Genomic DNA, 18,808 nt, shown 5'->3' on the forward strand with positions numbered 1-18,808 from the left:
TTCTTGGCCTTAAAATCATGAGTCAGACATGGTTAGAAGGGGAAAGGGGATTTTGCCTTGGTATTTATTTTAAGGATCCTTAGGTGCACACATTTAGCACATCTATCAAAGATTTCCCAATGAGAGGCTCGAGTGAGCCCCCCTCCCCAAGGAACCTTCCCCTGGATGGTTCTATCTTGGTTTACAGAATGTGTTCTGGAGAGGACCTTGGGCTCTGGGGCACACTGATCCCTGGCTACGAAGCTTCTGAAATGTTGAGTCTCTCAGCTTGACAAACAAGGCCAAGAATGCAGGCACAAAGCACTGGGAATACAGAAGCTGTAAAAAGGTGTATAACAGGTATAAAAGAAAAGGCAAAAAATCTTCATGGCATCATTCTCACCCCAGGCAGCCAGCTGGGTTTCAGCACAATTTCTGTAAATAAAAGTTTTAGGTTATAACTTGTCTATACAGTTACGCCTTCCCATTTTGATCAAAAAGGAGAAATCAAATCTTAAGTCTTCATCATTTGAAGAGTGTTTTGAATACTGAGAGACAAATGTTGTAGTGCTACTTTCCAGTGTTACCCATCTTGTGGAATTCTGTTGTCCTGCACACCTGGGGAGTGAAAAAGTTTTCACCAACCCAGTCTTTAAATTCTTTGAGATGCAGATATCCCATCATATTTCAGCTATTTGTGTTTAGTTCCTTAAGAGCTGCCAGATTTGCAGTATTTCTGCTCGGGTACTTTATCAGCAAAAGCTGATTTAAAAAAAAAAAAAAAAGCTGATTAAAAAAAATTTAAAAAGAAAAAAATATTAAACATAATTTTTAATAAAAAAATAATAACTGCATTCAGTCAGTAATTATCACTTGTTATCTGAGATATGGACGGTGGCAACTCTGCAGACAATTAACCAGATGTTGTTGGGATTATTTGTTTGGCTACTGGATTTTACCATCTGCCCAAGGAGTTGGTAAAAGTTGCTCTGAATAACCTCCAGCTGCTGAGCCTTCAAACACAGTGGAACATCTTGTGCTGTGCTTTGTATTCCTCATGTTCTGATGGCCTAATTAAGTGATCAGAGCGTTCTCTGGGGAGTGCAGGAGGGAGGTGAATGTGAACTTCTGAGTAAATCCTCACCACTGAAAGATAACATATGTTTCTAATAAAATCCTGCATTCACTTGTGCTTAAAAGAAGCATGAATGGGGATTTTAGGATCCAGACAGAATGAATTCATGATCTGCTTTAGAAATACTAGGTGATCTTTAAGGTCTCAACCCAAATAATTCTAAATGTTTTCTGTCCTAATCACATCCTCACTTTTCCTGACTTGTGAAACACTGGTTTGTAAATAAGATTTCTTCCTTCTATAAATATAGGCAGAAGTTTTGCAGCATATTGTCAGAATAACCGAGGAAGCAAAAATGGCCTTAGGAATCTGTATTTTAATATCTTTCTGAAATTGGGTCAGGTAAATTTTGTTGTGAAAATGCTTTTTTTTTTTAGTTCAGTTGCAGATATCTGTAACTGGGACGCTTAAGAAATAAATTCAGATTTTTTTTCCCAAGCATCATTTGCAAGTTAAAGGCTAAAACAAAGGAATCAAAGGAGGGTTTGCTTTGACTTCTTTGGCAGTCTGTGCAAAGTGTGTGTGGTAGTCTGGGTTATGAGTCTTCCCCTGAATTTCTGAGCTTTTCCCCTGGCCCAGGCAGTTTCCTCATGGAAGCACTGCAGGACTGACAGTTCCGGTGCTCTGTGGGTGTTTCTCCTGCTGTGGCTGCTGGCCAGGGAGCAGTAGTAGGGAGGAGGAAAACATCTTTGGCTGCCTTTCTGTTTGGTTTTGATGATGAAACCATTTTCTCACCAGGAAATTCGTCTGGGAGCATGATGTTCTGGGGATGCTGGAGAATTTTGTGGTGGCTGGGTCCAGAGCAGAGCTTAGGAGGTGGTGCTTAAAAATCTGCAGCTTGAGTGATGTTTGTCTCCCTTGCAGTGCAGTTAATTGGAGGGGTTTGGGTGTTGACCCCACTCAAGGGTTTAACACCTCCAGGTCTGGAAGGGGTGAGGAGGAATCCTCCAAGTCCAGGGGATTTCCTTTCAGATAAATCATGCACCCCAGTGTGACTTATCAGACACAGCAAATTTGATTTAAGCTCATTGAGCAAACGTATTTCAACCCCAAAGTTACAGCAGCTCCACTGGGAGAGCTGACCACAGGGTTTGAAGGAAACAGGGGATGCATTTATTGGGATGGAGGTGACAAGGTCAGTCTTAGGGAAGTGACCTGGTTTTTTAACCCTTGGCTCTGCTGCCAGCACTGTGGGAAATGTGGAAAAATGTGAAAAGTTTTTCCTGAGAGTGGGTTTGATTATGGCAGAAACCTTCCTCTCTGCAGAAGATAATTGTGGATGTCAACACCCTGCTGACAGAAATCTGCCTTCTGCTCTAAATAACAGGAAACAACTTCTGCCTTACCTTGTGGGCTTTGGGTAAAACATGAGTTTGCAGTTGGAGGAGAAGGTGGAGTGGGAGACATGAGCTGTGTGTGGTGGGACTTGATTGTTCAGACTGTTGGATAAATCAGAGGAGGAGCCCAAGTCCCTGGCAAATTTATTTGTTCAAGAAATTGCTTCCCCAGCTGTTGTGCTGTTTCATTTCCATCAGTTCTCCCTGTGCTGTGGGAATAAGTGCCTTGGATCTCCAGGGTTGCTGACATGTTAAATTGCATTATCATGTCTCAAATAATTTCTTTTCCATGGTGTGTCAGGTGTGCAGGTTGAACACTTGACAGGTGTTTTTTAGGCATTCCTTTGAGCGCCGCTAATCCACAACCATTTCTTCTGTCTTGTTTAGGATTCTGGATTTGGATCTGGTGGTTAGAGATGAAGATGGCAACATTTTGGACCCAGAGCAGACCAGCACCATCAGCCTTTTCAGAGCACATGAAATAGCGTCCAAGCAAGTGGAAGAGAGGCTACAGGAGGAAAAAGTGAGAGATACTGTGGCTTTTCCCTGTGAAACACAAGGCTGTAAACTAATTGGAGGGCTGTTATTTTTAGCATTGGTAATGAGGGATTTGATGTGTTTATGAAGAATTATCAGGCTTAAACATTTTGTAGGAACTTTTATGTCTTAGGCTGGATTTTTTTCATCCTTTAAAGGGTTTAGCAGAATTGATGGTTCAGACCTATATGACAAAATGAGGTGCATTTGTAGGTTAATATCAGAGATGTGCATGTGAGAGGTTTGTAAGTTGGGTTGTCATCAGAGTTTGTTTCAGAATCACAAAGAAAAAAATCCTATTCTTGTGTGGTTTCTTTATGCCAATCCTAAAAACTTGCTTTTGAAATAAAAGGGGCAAATTTAAAGCCCTTCTCAGTCTTGAATTGTCAGCAACTTGCAGTTCAAAATCCTTATTTTTAAAAGGAAGAACTTTTCTGTTTCTTTTTCTGTTGTGTGTTCCTGGTTTTTTTCAGATATATTTGAGGCTCAATTTTTTTCTCCATTTGTCTCTCTCTACTTAGCAAGTGAAGATTTCTTTTCTCTCGTTTTTCTCTTCTTTTTTTTTAACTTTCTCCTGATGGTGTGGCATCTCAAAGACAGATCCAGGAAATGCTGTCTGTCGTAAAACTTAACAGAAAAAAGATCACAAGAGCAGACATTCAATGGAAACCTCCTCCTCTTCTTTCTGGAAGCTTTTAGTAAAGTTTTACAGCAGTTGGATGTCTGTTGGGCTAAGTTAAACTTTATTTTGTTCTTGAATTGCAGTCTCAGAAGCAGAATATTGATATCAACAGACAAGCCAAGTTTGCTGCCACTCCTTCGTTTGCTTTATTTGTAAATTTAAAAAACGTAGTGTGTAAAATAGGAGAAGATGCTGAAGTCCTGATGTCTCTGTATGACCCACTGGAATTAAAATTCATCAGGTTAGTGCCATTTTTATCTGTGCTTACTCAGGGATAGCAGTGAGGTAGTTTTGGGGCTTAGCAAAGTCAGATTTGTGTGAAAGGCAGAGGCAGGTGCCTTCAGCTGGGGCACGTTTCAGGGTCGTGCTGTGCTTGTGGTTCCCCCAGAGCAGATGGGAAATCAGAGGTGAACACGCCTGCAAGGGCTCTGCCCTCGCTGAGCTGCAAAAATTCCCACACTTGGGTGCTGAGGAGGTGCTTTCTTTATAAAAACTGTCTGCACTAAGGGAAATGGCAGCTCTCTGCTCAGTATTTGTGTGTTTAGGATGAGGAGATTGGGTTCAAGAGTCTTCTGTAAAGTCTGAAGTTGACTTTATCTGCTTATGTTAAAGAGCATTCAGTGATAGGATATGGGGGAATGGCTTTAAGAGGAAAGAGGGTAGATTTAGATGGGATATTGGGAAGAAATCCTTTCCTGGGTTTCCCAGAGCAGCTGGGGCTGCCCCTGGATCCCTGGCAGTGCCCAAGGCCAGGCTGGACACTGGGGCTGGGAGCAGCCTGGGACAGTGGGAGGTGTCCCTGCCCATGGCAGGGCTGATGGGGTGGTCTTTAAGGTACCCTTGTAACCTAAACCACTCTGTGATTCTGTTGCTCTGTGATTTAAACAAAAAGTCCTCCAAACACTGTTTCTTTTCAGTGAGAACTACCTGGTGAGGTGGTCGAGCTGTGGCCTCCCCAAGGACATTGACAGACTGCACAACCTGCGGGCCGTGTTCACCGTGAGTGCCCCGCCCCGAGCGCTGCCCTCCAGCGCCTGGGACTCACACGGGAGGGGGAATGAGCTGGGTGTGAACAGTGTGGGGACACCTCTGCAGGGGGGAGACAGAGCTGGAGAGGGGCTCTGGACCAAGGGCTGGAGGGACAGGACACAGGGAATGGCTTCCCAGTGCCAGAGGGCAGGGCTGGATGGGAGATTGGGCAGGAATTGTTCCCTGTGAGGGTGGGCAGGCCCTGGCACAGGGTGCCCAGAGCAGCTGGGGCTGCCCCTGGATGCCTGGAAGTGTCCAAGGCCAGGTTGGAGCAACCTGGGATGGTGGAAGGTGTCCCTCCTCGTTGCTAGGGCTGGAACAAGATGATTTTTAAGGTCCCTTCCAACCCCAAGCATTCCATGATTCTGTGCTGGCAAAGGTTCCCATGAGACATTTCTCTCAAGCGGCTGCTAAATATTCTCAACACCTGGCTAAAACCAAAGTAAATTTTTGAATTTTTGGCTTACTAGAAATGGTTTGACCTCCTAAGCAATTGATTTACACAGAACTCCAGTGAGATACTTAAATATTGTTACAAAAACTGCTCTACTCTGAGAGCACTTTGTGTTAGAGGTGTGCACAGTGAAGGCAAATTCTGAGCAGCAAACCCTCAGCCTACTGAAATGGAATTTGAAGTGCAACTATTAGAAAGCAACGTGATGTTCCTGCTGTTCGTAGGACCTGGGCAGCAAAGACCTGAAGAGAGAGAAGATCAGTTTTGTGTGTCAGATTGTGCGCGTGGGCAGGATGGAGCTGCGGGACAACAACACCAGGAAGCTCACGTCGGGGCTGCGCAGACCCTTCGGGGTGGCAGGTACCTCTGGGATGGATCTCTCCGTATCCTATTAAATCTTTTCCATAGAAATTGGGTGGTGGAGCTGCTGTGGGGTTGTATAAACTCAAAGAGTTGTTCCAAATCTCATCAGACTGGTTGCTGTGTCCTAGACATTACCTTCCAGGGCTTGTGGTAGCTGAGATGCCAAAGCTTCTTTGCTGCACCATGTTATTCCATAGACAATTCTGAAATTCCACAGCTGAGAATTCCCACCCTCTTCTGAGTCACTGTTGCTTCAGTTCCCCAGGGTGTTCCCTCTTCCCACATTGATCAGTTCATTCAGTGCCCTTGGTTTCTCTTTGCAGTGATGGATGTTACTGACATCATTAACGGGAAGGTTGATGATGAGGACAAGCAGCACTTCATCCCATTCCAGCCGTAAGTAGGGAGCAGTTTCATGAGCAAGCAGAAGTGAAAAAACCCAAGATTTAAACTTTGATTTAAAAAAAAAAAAAAAAAAGCAGCTAATATTTTAAGTTAATTTATTTCCATGGGGTATTTTATCCTGAGTAATAGTTGCTAATACTTCTTCTTGATAATTTCTTGTTATTTATAATTGCTAGCCCCAGAAACTTTGGGGATTTTTTTTGAGTTTAAAGTATGCATTCCCAGTTTTGCAGCCTTGTTTTCTTTTTGTTTAAAGATGTCAGGGTGAGAATGTGTAAGGGGTGAAATGCTCAAAGTAAGTTCATTGCTGGTTTAGCTCTGCCTGAGATCCATAAAGATCATGCTCCATCCATAGATCCTCAGGTTTTAATTCCATGAAGTGAGCAAAGGTAGAAGGGATAAGGCAAATAAATTCAAATAAAGTATGGATGCATAGTTTTGTGGGAAATGCTGGCCTGCCATCTGTTCCAAAAGGCAAAACATAGTTATGGGAGCTAAATTCCTTGATTAAAACACTGAGGGATAGTCAGAGGGGTTTTAATAATATTTTTTTAAAAGCTTGAAATAATGAAATCTTAAATTAATTTTATTTTGAGAAATAGGCATAATTCAGGAAGCCCTCATGGTTTGAAGGTGGAAGGCTGGTGAGGGGACTGCAAGGTGTGCAGGTACTGCAGGGATAGGGAATGTTAATGAGAAAATCAAAGTACAATTCCATTTTTCAAGGAAAATGGGTTTTGGGGAAGAGAAGGATATGTTTGTGTGGTAAACAATAGCAAAGTTGTTTTTTAGCAAGTGTGGAAGTACGGAATGGAAATGAACCTTTCAGAGGGGGTGCTAATGGAACATCCAGTTTTCTGCTCCATTAGCACTGATTCATTTTTTCTGTTACATATACACAGAGCTGTAAAAAGATGCACAGTGTGATTTTTCTTTTCCCCCTGTAATAAATGAAAACACTCCCCTGCAAAAGACTATCCCAAAGAATATGAACAAGGTGCAAGCAAACACAGGGTTGAACGCTGGTGTTGTTATTTCCAAGGTAGACTTGGGCTGTGTATACGAGGCACATTTTTCTCCTCATCCCATGCTTTGTTTCTGTTGTACCACATGCAATTCTGTTTTCATATCTTTGTTTGTTTGTACTCATTCACTGGCCACCAACAAAATGGCTGTCAACAGCACTTGGCAAGATTTACTCCAGTGACACCTAATGCTGCTGTTTATTTATCATCCCCATCTTCTCATTTATTCACTGAGTTTGGGTTGTCTGCTCTTCTCCTCCTTTTCCCTGTGAGATTGATGGGAGCTTTTCCTTCGGGCGCTCCACCTGTGGAATGACAGAGGTGACCCTGGAGGTGTTGCAGGGCCAGTCTGCTATAAATATAAGTATATATATATTTCAATATTGATATAAAAGAGCTGCCTGTGTGGGTTTTCACTGCTTAATTGGGGACTCTCAGGTGGGAGACCTCCCCCTGCTCCCTGAGGACTGTGCCCCTCCCTGAGGGAGCAGAGCCCTCACAGGTTTGCTGGACTCTCTCTGGTAGATCAGCGTTCTTCTGATTAATGATCTCCCTCTGTCTTTCTTGTTACCTTTCCTGTCCTTTGTCCTGCGTTGACTAATAAATACTCTTTGTCACAACTATGATACAATCTTTTGTGTTCCCTTGTCACTGTGACTTCTGGTTTTCTGTGCCCCTTTGTCTCCTGGTGTTGGTCGTCATGTGCATCCTCCAGGCTAGCGTTGGATGACGCCATTCGACACAAGCAGCTGAACATATCATCCCGTTTTTCACCCAGGGTGGCAGGGGAGAATGATTTCCTGCAGACTGTTATAAACAAAGTGATTGCTGCTAAAGAAGTCAACCACAAGGGTCAGGGTAGGTACTGCTCTTTCTATGCATCCCTGCGCCTTGATTTGCAACGAGTGATGGTGGTTTTAATTTTGGAGTCAAAAACCAGTTGGAGCGGTTTGTTCCTCTCTTCCTCCTGCCCCATAATTTTTCCCCTGCCCAGTGTGGACTCTGCATGTTGTAGTGTTGTTCATCTCTTGGATGTCTTTATATTTCTGCTGGAGAGGGTCCAGCAGAGGCCACAAAGATATTGAGGGGTCTGGACATCTCTCTGATGATGAGAGACTGAGGGAGCTGGGCCTGGTCAGTGTGCAGAGGAGGAGACTTGAGAGGGAATCTCATTATTCCATATAAACACATCCCAAGGGTGTCAGAGGATGGGGCCAGACTCTTCTCAGTGGTGCTCAGTGACAGGATGAGGAGCAATGGCCATAAACTAAAACACGACAAGTTTCACCTCACCGTGAGGAAGAATTTCTTTCCATGAGGGTGGCAGAGCTCTGGAACAGCTGTCAGGGAGGGCGTGGAGTGTCCCTCTCTGAAGACATTCCCAACCCATCTGGACACATTCCTGTGTCACCTGCTCCCCTTGGCAGGACTGGATGATCTCCAGAGGTCCCTTCCAACCCCACCCATCCTGTGACTCTTGTGATTCTCTGCTGAAGGTGATGGCTCGAGGACTCAGCTCTTGTGCCTTTGAGCTGTGGATTTTTGCCTCTCCATGCTGCAGGAAGGGATATTCCCTCCCTTCTCTTCCTTCCCTGTATTTTTCCACTCTGCAGCTGCACATGCAGCGTTTTGCTCCTTCCCCAGAAGACCTGAGCTTGCAGGAGGGTGAGGAGGGAGCCAGAGCCAGGCAACCACTCTGAAACCTTCCCCCCTGCCTTCTCTAGGGCAGTGCTCTGGGTTGATTTATTGTTGTGTGTGATCTCATGATTGTGATGTGTCTGTGTCCAGTTATTCCTCTACTGGCTTCAATATTTTTGTGGAATTCTGGATTAATATGGAGTTACGCTGGTTAATGCAGAGTTTCCACCAGACACTCTTTGAATGTCTGTATCACTTCATATCTGACCAAACTCCAGGAAAATCACACACTTTTCCCTGATTTTTCTCACTAATAGCAAACAAAATTTTAAATAAACCTTATTTTTAGATTCTCCTTTAGGTAATGAGGAAAAGTTTTATCCGATTTCCTCCCCTCGCTTTCACCTGTGGCCAGTGTGTATCAAAAATGAGGAAACATTTCGGTTTCCTTGATCCATTTCAGATCCTTTCCCTAAAAGAGGGTGCCCAGGCAAACAGGAGGAGGACTGGGAGTTGTTCCTTAGCCAGTCAGGGCAGGTAGAGTTGCAGCTGTCAGAACCATCCCTGGCAACAAGTCAGCACAGAAACTCTTACAGAGATACTATGGGAAAGACAAGCTGCCAAGTGTATGCCAAATGAATGTACAGTTAATTCTCTCACAGGGTAACCCACAATTTATTTCATGGATGAATATTTTTGGGGTGTTTTTCGTAGCTTTTAATTTTAGGATTTTCTTCTGCAAATTGCTGCTGTGATTATTTCGTGCTTAAACTTGATTGCCAGCCACTTCACCAAGTGGAGGACTTCTTTGGGTTGGGTTTCTTTTTTATTTTTATGGGTTTTTTTTTTCCCCACTTTGGCATCTTTCTTTTTGCTGTAACAAATGTGCCTGATGTGAGTTGGCAAGCAGCAGCTTTTTAGTGTCTTCTGCTGCTGCTGAGCAGAAAAATATCAGCTGTGTGAAGCTGATGCTGTAGATTTCTGTGTGCTCAGAGCAGTAGAAACAACTTATGGGGGTGTTGATAAATCAGTTTGGGGTATGGATCTGCTGCTATTGCTTGCTTGGAATACTGAAGTTGTTCCATGCAAATCATCCTTACTTCTTCTCTTGTTTCCCCGTAGAAGATAAACATTTCATTAAGAAGAACATAGAACATAATCAGAAATAATTCTGTTTGCTGTGCTCATATTTTTGTGGGAAGTGATGAGATCTTTTGAGTGTTCTAAAATATTTTGTAATTTTTTTTAGCAAAGGGAGATCAGTTATCTTAATGTACCTGAATTATTTTAATATTCTTACATTTTTCAGTTTGTTAAAAGAAATCTGTAGTGTCTAAGAATAAATCCCAGCAGTTCCATAATTGTGGTTTTTTTTACGCAACAGGTCTGTGGGTGACTTTGAAACTTCTTCCAGGAGATATCCATCAGATTAGGAAAGAGTTTCCACACTTAGTGGACAGGTCAACAGCAGTGGCTCGGAAAATGGGCTTTCCTGAGATCATCATGCCTGGTAAGGCACTGTGGGGATTGATGCTGCTTTGTTAGATTTTAACCTGCTTTAAATGTCTGGATCTATGGAAGGTTTTGGAGGAAAAAAATATTTAAAGATGAATTTAAGGTATGGTATGCATGGAAAAAAAAGCATCATCAAAAGATGCTGTCTCATTTAAAATAAATGTAAAATACTTCGGTAATACCTGCATCAATAAATGAAGCTCCCACCCCCTTCAAGAAGACAGGAGATCCCAGTGAGAGTGGAAATTCTCCTCTTTTCTCCCAGTTAAAAAGGATGTATACAAAGTACACACTTTGTATTATCCCCATAGCAAGGGCATATGTAAAACTTCTGTCCTGTGCTGAATCCAAAGTAGATTTTTCAGAGGCACAGGCTTGATTTAGAGATAGCAGCTCTCTTAGGGTTGGTACCAGATGTGGATAATGCCTTTGAAAGAGAGCCCCATCATCTTTTTTTAAATACATGTATTCTGTGCATGTTCAGCTCAGGTGTTTACAGAAAAGAAACCAAACCAAAACCCATAAAAACCAACCCAGAACTGTGGTGCTTCTCCAAATAAAAACTGCCCTGAGCAAGAGCAGAACCTGCACTGTCCTTTGCAGGTTGATGGGCTCTGGAGGATCCATGAGGTGTTTCCAAAGCCCGTCCCAGTTCCAGGTGTCCCTGTGGCTGCTGACAGATGTCTGTCTGATGTTTTACAGTCTCTCCAGTATGGTGTGAGTGCCTCAGCACCTTGTTTGGGTCCTGTGTTGGCTCATAAACAGTCTGCCTCATGAAATTATTGGAAATCCCACCAGCTTGTCTTCAAAATTCCAATGGAATTGGGGTGGAGCTGAGGAGCATTTTAAAACACAAATCTGAATACAGCCCTCCCCTGCAACCCCCAAGCCAGCAAAAACATCAAACCTCTTCCTGATGTAACAAATTGGAGACCTCTTGTAGGCTGCTAAAATATTTTAAATTGCAAAACACCTTTGTACAGGACAAATGGCTGTGTTGAAACTTCTCCTTTCAAATGAATAATGAAAGAAGTTGTGTAAAAACAAAATAAATGTAAATGTGGTGTTTTCAATGTTTTGCTGTTGTTTCTGTGTGTCACTGGTTTCACAAATCCGTGGGTTGACTGTGAGAATTGTGGGTTATTCTGTGCTTTGCTTTCCCTTGTAGGAGATGTTCGTAATGACATTTATGTCACCTTGGTTCAGGGAGATTTTGACAAAGGCAGTAAAACCACAGCAAAGAACGTGGAAGTCACAGTGTCTGTTTATGATGAAGATGGCAAAAGATTAGAGGTACTAAAGTGTTTCATGTCTGGGGGCTTTTTGATTTTGATACTTATCTGTTTAAGCCTTTCCAACATCTGTATTTGGCAGCTAAAGGTCCCAGGTTTTATTTTCAGCCAGACTTTTGGCATCATTAAGTACATTTTGCCTTATCAATGAATGCACTTTGATACCAGTTTCATGAGGAGCATTCTCCTCACTGAATTATTTTTTGTTGATTTGGCTGAAAAAGTGGGGTTTAAGTGGCATAAACACTTCCCCTGTGGCTTGTTTTTGCAGAGTGTGATTTTTCCTGGTGCTGGTGATGAAGCCATCTCGGAGTACAAGTCAGTGATCTATTACCAAGTGAAGCAGCCTCGCTGGTTTGAGACTGTAAAGGTATTGAAACTGTTAAAATAACTTCTCTGGGTGTTAATGTGCCGTTAATACAGCTTTCAGTGGGAAACAAAACTGGGGAAATGCAGTGCCTGTGTTCAGCAGGGCAAGGAATGGCTCAGCTAAGGAAGGCTCTGACTTTTATTGCACATTGAATTTTATTTCAGCCATTGGCCAGGATGACTGTTGTGGGGAAACTCCAGCATCTCTTTAGGAATGGTTTGCTCTGTTTCCATGAAGCTGACCTAGAGGAGCAGGATATGAAGGCTGTAACACATTTGCCAGAGTGCTGGACTCATCACTGTTTGGGGAGCTGGTTGTGCTTTAAGCTTGCTCATTTTGCTGGGGCAATAATCTTTCCACTTCCCTGCCAAGTTTGGATATTGCAGAGGAGCTGATGGCGGCTTTCTGGGATACTTCCAGTCTGTCTGAGCAGTGGGAGCAGGGGCTGTGTGCTCACAAGGGCCTTGGAGCTACTCCCCACCCCAGAATTTTCACTCCAAAGCTGCCCTTGTTGTGTCCGTAGGCAGAAAGGGGCTGCTGGGGATGGCAGAGGATGGATGTGCTGCTGGGATTGTCACTCCCTCATCATGTGGAAGAGCTGAAAGATGTCTGGATGGGGTTGGGAGAGGCTGAAGGTGCTGCACTGACCATTTCCTTCCCCTGTCCCCTCGTGTGCAGGTGGCCATCCCCATCGAGGACGTGAACCGCAGCCACCTGAGGTTCACCTTCCGCCACAGATCTTCCCAGGACTGTGAGTACCTCAGCCTGTCCTTGGGAATTCCTGGCAGTGCCTGGTGCCAGTGTCTCCTGAAGCAGGGATGGCATTCCCAGTCCTGAACTGATTCATGTCATCGCTTTTAGTGCAGGATTAAATTTGTGACATTTTATTTTATGTTACATCTCAGCTCCTTTTTCCCTTTACCTCTTCCTCACTCTTACCTATCCTCATCGAGTTTTTCCTTCCCTGCCCAGTTTTTTTCTCCGAAGGGAGTAAGTGGGATTTTTTACTAGGTTACTAATGGAATAAAGCTTTCCATTAGTAATTCAGAGGGTTGTGGTATTCTGTACCTTAGGGGTAGGGAGTAGTAAAGATCAACAAATGGGAATGTGAAAGTTTACAGTTCACTTAGCATCAGGAATTGAAGACTTTGAGATTGAGAAACCTAGTAAAACAATTTAGATAAACACAAAAAACAAACAAAAACCCCTGAAAAAGCCAAACAACCCAGCCAAACAAAAACACAAAACAAAAAAAAAACCCACCCAAAAATGGTATGGCAACAAAAAACATCCTCAAGACAAGAATGATAATTCTTAAGGAAAACAATATGCCAAAAGTCAGTGCCATTATTATCAGAATCATGATTGTGTGCTACAAATCAATAGAGTCAGAAATGTTCTTATGATGGCTCAAATATTTAGGTTGGCCACAGCCTAAATATTTAAGAGGTCATTCCTAAATATTTAGAGGAGCCCCTTCCAGGGCTTTCTCCCAGGCTCCTTGGGCTGTCTGAGGTAATGCCACTTTCCTTCTGGCTTTACTTCTCAACTTTGTGATCTCTCCTTCCTCTGTTGCTTTGTTTTTTTAAACTTTTGCCAATAGATTTGGGCAAGAACAAAGCAAATGCATTTTCTAGTTCCTGTTGGCTGCAGAATGGGTCAGCTTTCAAAAAAACTCAGGCGCTTCATCTGCGATTACAGATCCAGTTTCTGTTTTGCTTCTAATGTTCCCCCTTCAAATGTGTGTCCTCAGGGCTCTGTGCTCTGATGAAATCCTCAGTGCTGCTGTTCAGATCTTTATTCCAGCTCCCAAACACTGCCATTCTTCTAAAAACCTGAGCTTTCCAAATGCATCACATTTCTGGTTTGTTTTTAAAAAGTTGCCTTAATAAAGCTTTCCAAAAGAACAGACAGAATAGAGAAAAATGGAGCATCTGGTTACTGTTGATAGTTGTTTTTTTTTTTTTTCTTTTTTTGGTTCTATCTTGCTTTTAGTAGACTTCCCCAATTTCTTGTACACTTAATTTACAGGAGAATCTTTGCTGTGGTCACTCACTGGCAGGTTGTCCATGTCTGTGGGATATAGGTGTCCTGACTGTAGAAGTATCAAATAATTATGTGGTGATTTGTCTTTTTTTTGTAACAGCCAAAGATAAATCTGAGAAAATATTTGCTCTGGCATTTGTGAAGCTCATGAGATACGATGGGACAACTCTGAGAGATGGAGAGCACGACCTTATAGTTTACAAGGTAGAATTTTGACTTCCCAGTGGGGAAGCTCCAATGATTGACTTCTGGGGAATTCTTTTCCAGAATTAACACAGGAAAATGTGTTTTGAACTCCTCTGTTAAATCAAACTAAGCAGCAAGTCATGGGTAGTTGGTTTATATGGGTGATTGAATATGGGTGATTGAATATGGGTGATTGAATATGGGTGATTGAATATGGGTGATTGAATATGGGTGATTGAATATGGGTGATTGAGTGTTAAACCTTTAATATGTTTTAATTTCAAAGGCATTTGTTGTTGAGTTTTTTTGTGGATTGGGAAAAGTGAATTTGTTGGCTCCAAACCTAAGAAAATTCAGTATCAATGTTAAAATTTTCTTATTACTGAGATTTTGACTGGGTATTTTCTCCTGCTGTGTTTCAAACATCACTGCAGGCAGAAGCCAAGAAGCTGGAGGATGCCTCGACCTATCTCAGTCTGCCATCCACGAAAATAGAGCTGGAGGAAAAGGGACATTCAGCAACAGGGAAGAGCATGCAAAACCTTGGCAGCTGCACCATCAGCAAAGACTCTTTCCAGATTTCCACTCTGGTCTGTTCAACAAAACTGACCCAGAATGGTGAGTTCCCAGAACTGCTCCTCACAGCAGGATTGGGATCTGTGTGCTGGCTTTGCTGCCTTCTCCATCCCCATTCCATGGGAATGGGTGGTGGCTGTTTGCCACAAGGTCCTGGATTGAATTGGGTGGATGAGTGTGTGAACTATCCAACCTTTTCTCTCTGTTTTGCTCCAGAGCAGTCAGTGTCTGAGGAAACTTGGGATTCTGAGGTTAAGTGGAACCAGGGATATTGTTTCCCATATAGCTGAGACTCTTGCCCTGAAGTGCACTGAAAACAGGGCTCTGTGGCAATTTACTTTTCCCTGAAAAGTAGCACTGAGGAAGGGGATGAGTTTGCTTTCCAGAGTAGCTAATATCAGGGCTCTGCTCCCAAACAAGCTGGTTTGTTATTCCAGGGTGCAATATCCATATCTTGGGGCTGAGGAAAGCTTTGATGTGTTCTCCTGGTGTGCAGAAGGGATGTGAGGGGAGGATGTGTTGCCTGGAGGTCACTCTCATGTTCCCACACCTTCCCAGGAGTGGCCTTGGCCTCATTTGTTCCTTCTAAACCCTGCCTTCTGTACATTTTCCTCGTTTGTCAGCTGGCTGAGTGCATCCCAAGGCTGTGCAAAGCTGGTGGCAGCCACCACAGCCAATATTTCACATTTCCAGCCTGTGCCCTCTGTGTAATTTCTGTGCTCCGTTGCCATGGAGCGATCCCTTGTTCTCCTGGCTGCACCAGCAGCGGAGTGGGGAGTGTGGGAGGGTCATTCCATAGGGAGTGAGTCATTCCAGGGAGCTGCTGTGACTCAGGAGGGTCTGTGGGGAGCTGGATGAGGAGGGGAGGTGGGTGGGAATCACGATGAGATTCCCCCATTCCTGAGTGCCCCCTGTCCAGGGGGATGTCCCTGCTTGGGCACGGCTCCACGGCCAGCCCGGAGTTGATTGCGGTGTTTTCCAGTGGCATCTCCCAGCACATCCCGGGTGTTTCACATGCAGAGCACATCAGATCCACTGCAGTCTGGCAGGCTTGGAGCCTGGGAGGGTGCTCAGCAAAAGAATTGGGATGTGCTTGTAGGATTTCCCAGCAAAGATGGGATCGCAGCTCAACAGCAGCACAGTGGGGCCGGGGCTCGGAGAGCAAGATCCAGCATCTGGAATTAAACTGCTTTTTGTTGGAACATGTGTGCTGTTTTTCCCTTCAGCCTTCCCTAGTGCTTGTTAGTAGTTAAAAGTATTTCCCAGTGATCAATATATTGATGTGGCTTTCACAGAACTGCTATTAAAATTAAACCTGAGCATTGTTTGGTGCTTAATTTACATAGTGTTTGCTTTGAGGGCCTGATCTTTATTTAATGCTGCTGGTAATTGTGTTGTCTGTGAAACTTTTCCTCGGAGTTGCCAAAGTCTTTTCTCTCTCTTCAAAGTACTGTGACACTATTAAGCGAGATCACCATGAGTCGTTGAGCAGAAAAGAAACGAAACAAAAAAACATCATTAAATTCCTCCCTCAAGTATCAGTTTGCATCTGAAAATTGGCAGTGCTTTTCAGATGGCGATTTCTGAAGCTGATTTTAAGTTTTGTAAAATGGTTGGTTAATAATCTTCCTTTAACTTCCTTAAAAACAAGTAAATAAAAATCCATTATTGTCCTCACTTACCAAAACGTTGAGCCAAAGCAGATTTTTCTTTTGATTACCAGTCATAGTTCTTTCTTTACCCTCCATAACTATCTTAGAACTGGCTTTAAGACTTATTTTCAATTATTCTGAAAGCATGAGAATAAGTCATCTGGCTTTTTCTGCGTGGTGGTTGATGGTGCAGAGACCTTCTTGCGCCCGAGCTCTTTGAGCACTCCCTTGACTTCAGTCCTCTATGAACTGTTGAGTTATTAATGTTGCTTTTCGATCAGTAATCAATGTCCTTAGCATGGAAAAGTCTTCAAAATAACAAACTTGGCCACTGGTGAGACTTTATTTGAGAGAGGGTGGTGGTAAGAAGTATCTACTTTAACACTTCACCAGTTTTTAGTGATTTGAGCAGGATTTATTAGGGCAGGACCGTTCCCTGGCCTTTTGCTGGATTTTGCAGTTAATTTTGAAGAAGACTAGTGACATAAAACAAAGAGGAGGAGCAAAACCCCCCTCAGTGCCTGTGGAAATAAATCCTCTTGGTCCTTCTTCCAAGACTTCCAGGACGTCCTGTTATTATCAGGGTGATGGGACCAGAAGTGAAATTGCATTAATGGGCTTGCATTAATGCTGGAAAAGTGTTCCATTTCCAGTAGGCAGAGAGCTGGCTGGTGCTGTCCCTGTGGGTTTGTGTTGGAAGCATCCAGGGCACCTCTAAGGCTTATTTCAAGAATTTCTCTGTTTTCTTTCCTGCCTGAAGGACTCAAATCTCGGGATAATAGTGGCTGTTCCTTCAGTGGAGTCAGGACTTTGAGGAACCAGAGAGACCAGGATTTTGGAGAACAGTTGGGAAGAATTTGACTTAGCACAGTTGATAATTAAAAAAAACCCGACACACATACACACATGACAAATTGAAGTGCTGTAGTGGCATAAAAAGTGAAGATGTAAGCACTGAATTAAAATAAAAGTCATACAGCCTGGAAAATCAAATGTTAAAGTCAAGAAAGTAGAGAATTTCAAAGAACAGATTTTTAGGGGAAATATTATCTAACTTAATTTGGGGGCTGGGCTTTGAGAAAGGTTTGGGTGTGTCTATGGGGGAGCTTTTGCACAGGTACAGGTCAGGGGAAGCAGACAGGCAGGAACTTGGGCTGTTTGCTTCCACTTGTTAAATACCCTGTGAAAGAAAATGTTCATAAGCAGTCAGTAGAATAATAAATCACATTAATAAAGTGAAGTTGCTGCTGGGGACTCTGCAGTCTGGGTGTTTGTTTAAACCCTTTGCAGTTGGAAATCACAGAATCCCACACTGGTTTGGGTTGGAAGGGACCTTAATGATCATCCAGTGCCACCCCTGCCATGGCCAGGGACACCTTCCACTGTCCCAGGCTGCTCCAGCCTGGCCTTGGACACTGCCAGGGTTGGGGCAGCCACAGCTTCTCTGGGCAACCTCATTCTATCTTTCTCCTGATGTTTTCTAATCTCGAATTTCACTTGACCTAGGCTGACTCCAGCATTCCTGTTTCTTGTAGGCTAAACCAGTATTTTACATCCTTTTGCTGCATTATTTTACACGCAGCCCTGGAAAGGAGTGGGATTAACTGCCTGACTGGTACTTTGCTGGGGTTAATTAATGCTTGCAGTGCCAGTGAGTGCCCATTTTTCTGTACCCTGTAAGTTATTTTTCCCTTTCAGCTGGCCTGCACTGACATTTTGTGCTCACAAATGTATATTCATTTAGCATTTGCTCTGCCAGCACGCTGCGAGTCCACGTGGGTTTGTTTTCTTGGGGCAATCCGTGATGCTGTTCAGAGCTTGTCTGTGGGCTGGCTTTTGTTCAGATCATTTCTTCTGTCAAGCTGATGCCTTGTTAGAAATCAGACTGCAGCAAAATTCAGGGGTGGAAAGCTGCTATGAATATATCCATGAAGCACTTTGGATAACTCATGGAGGCTGCTTTGCTTCCAGAAGCATTTTTTTGTTAATGCTGAGTTTCTTAAGACTTTGGGTTCAGGCTATAGACTTCTTATAGGATATATTAAAAGGAATGGAGGACTTGGATTCAAGTCTTTCAAAGCTTTAATGTAGTAAACCACTCTGTATTTCTCCTCACAAGAAGATGATGAGAAGGCTTGATTTGAGTGCTGCTCAGAGGGAAATCTTTCTGAGGAGTACTGCAGTCCTCTCCACTAGAAGTCATTTCATTTATTACTTAGAATGAAACATTTTTGGGAAAAGTATAGCAGCTGCTTTGGGTCTTTGCAGATAATTTGCAGAATAAACTCTGCAGATTCATGGCTTGGTAAGCATAGTGTTGGTTGCTTTGAAAGTCTGAATAGCAGAGAGGTGAGGGGATATTTGTTGGGAGAAACTGCCTGTTTTGAGTTATTTTGGGCAGAATTCACATAATGTGAATTATATTGGGAGGTGGGTAATGTGCAGGAGTGGGCCAGGGGCTAAACTGAGGGTAGTGAGTCTTTAAATTAGTCATAAAATCGTTTAGGTTGGAGAAGACCTTTAAGATCATCGAGTTCAGTTTTTTGTTGAAGGCTTCTTCTGAGCAGGAGTTGCTGCGAGTTTGTTT

General features: G+C 43.3%; 1 protein-coding gene across 4 annotated transcripts in view; it reads left to right on the plus strand.

The window, feature by feature from the left end:
* Positions 1-18,808, plus strand: part of DOCK1 (dedicator of cytokinesis 1) — a 265,665-nt gene that overhangs the window by 32,745 nt on the left and 214,112 nt on the right. For 2 of the 4 annotated variants that reach the window (XM_082286424.1, XM_082286425.1), the window contains exons 7-18: positions 2,839-2,974; positions 3,754-3,911; positions 4,588-4,669; positions 5,378-5,513; positions 5,840-5,912; positions 7,662-7,804; positions 9,969-10,094; positions 11,268-11,392; positions 11,663-11,761; positions 12,440-12,512; positions 13,908-14,011; positions 14,428-14,611. In XM_082286424.1, coding sequence (XP_082142550.1) covers positions 2,839-2,974; positions 3,754-3,911; positions 4,588-4,669; positions 5,378-5,513; positions 5,840-5,912; positions 7,662-7,804; positions 9,969-10,094; positions 11,268-11,392; positions 11,663-11,761; positions 12,440-12,512; positions 13,908-14,011; positions 14,428-14,611 — 1,439 coding nt within the window. Of the gene's footprint in view, positions 1-2,662; positions 2,753-2,838; positions 2,975-3,753; positions 3,912-4,587; positions 4,670-5,377; positions 5,514-5,839; positions 5,913-7,661; positions 7,805-9,968; positions 10,095-11,267; positions 11,393-11,662; positions 11,762-12,439; positions 12,513-13,907; positions 14,012-14,427; positions 14,612-18,808 lie in introns of those variants that run through there. The other 2 variants (XM_082286427.1, XM_082286426.1) reach the window with 2 other exon arrangements.

The sequence above is a fragment of the Coloeus monedula genome (assembly GCF_965178545.1).
Source record: "Coloeus monedula genome assembly, chromosome: 8".
Taxonomy (NCBI): Eukaryota; Metazoa; Chordata; class Aves; order Passeriformes; family Corvidae; genus Coloeus; species Coloeus monedula.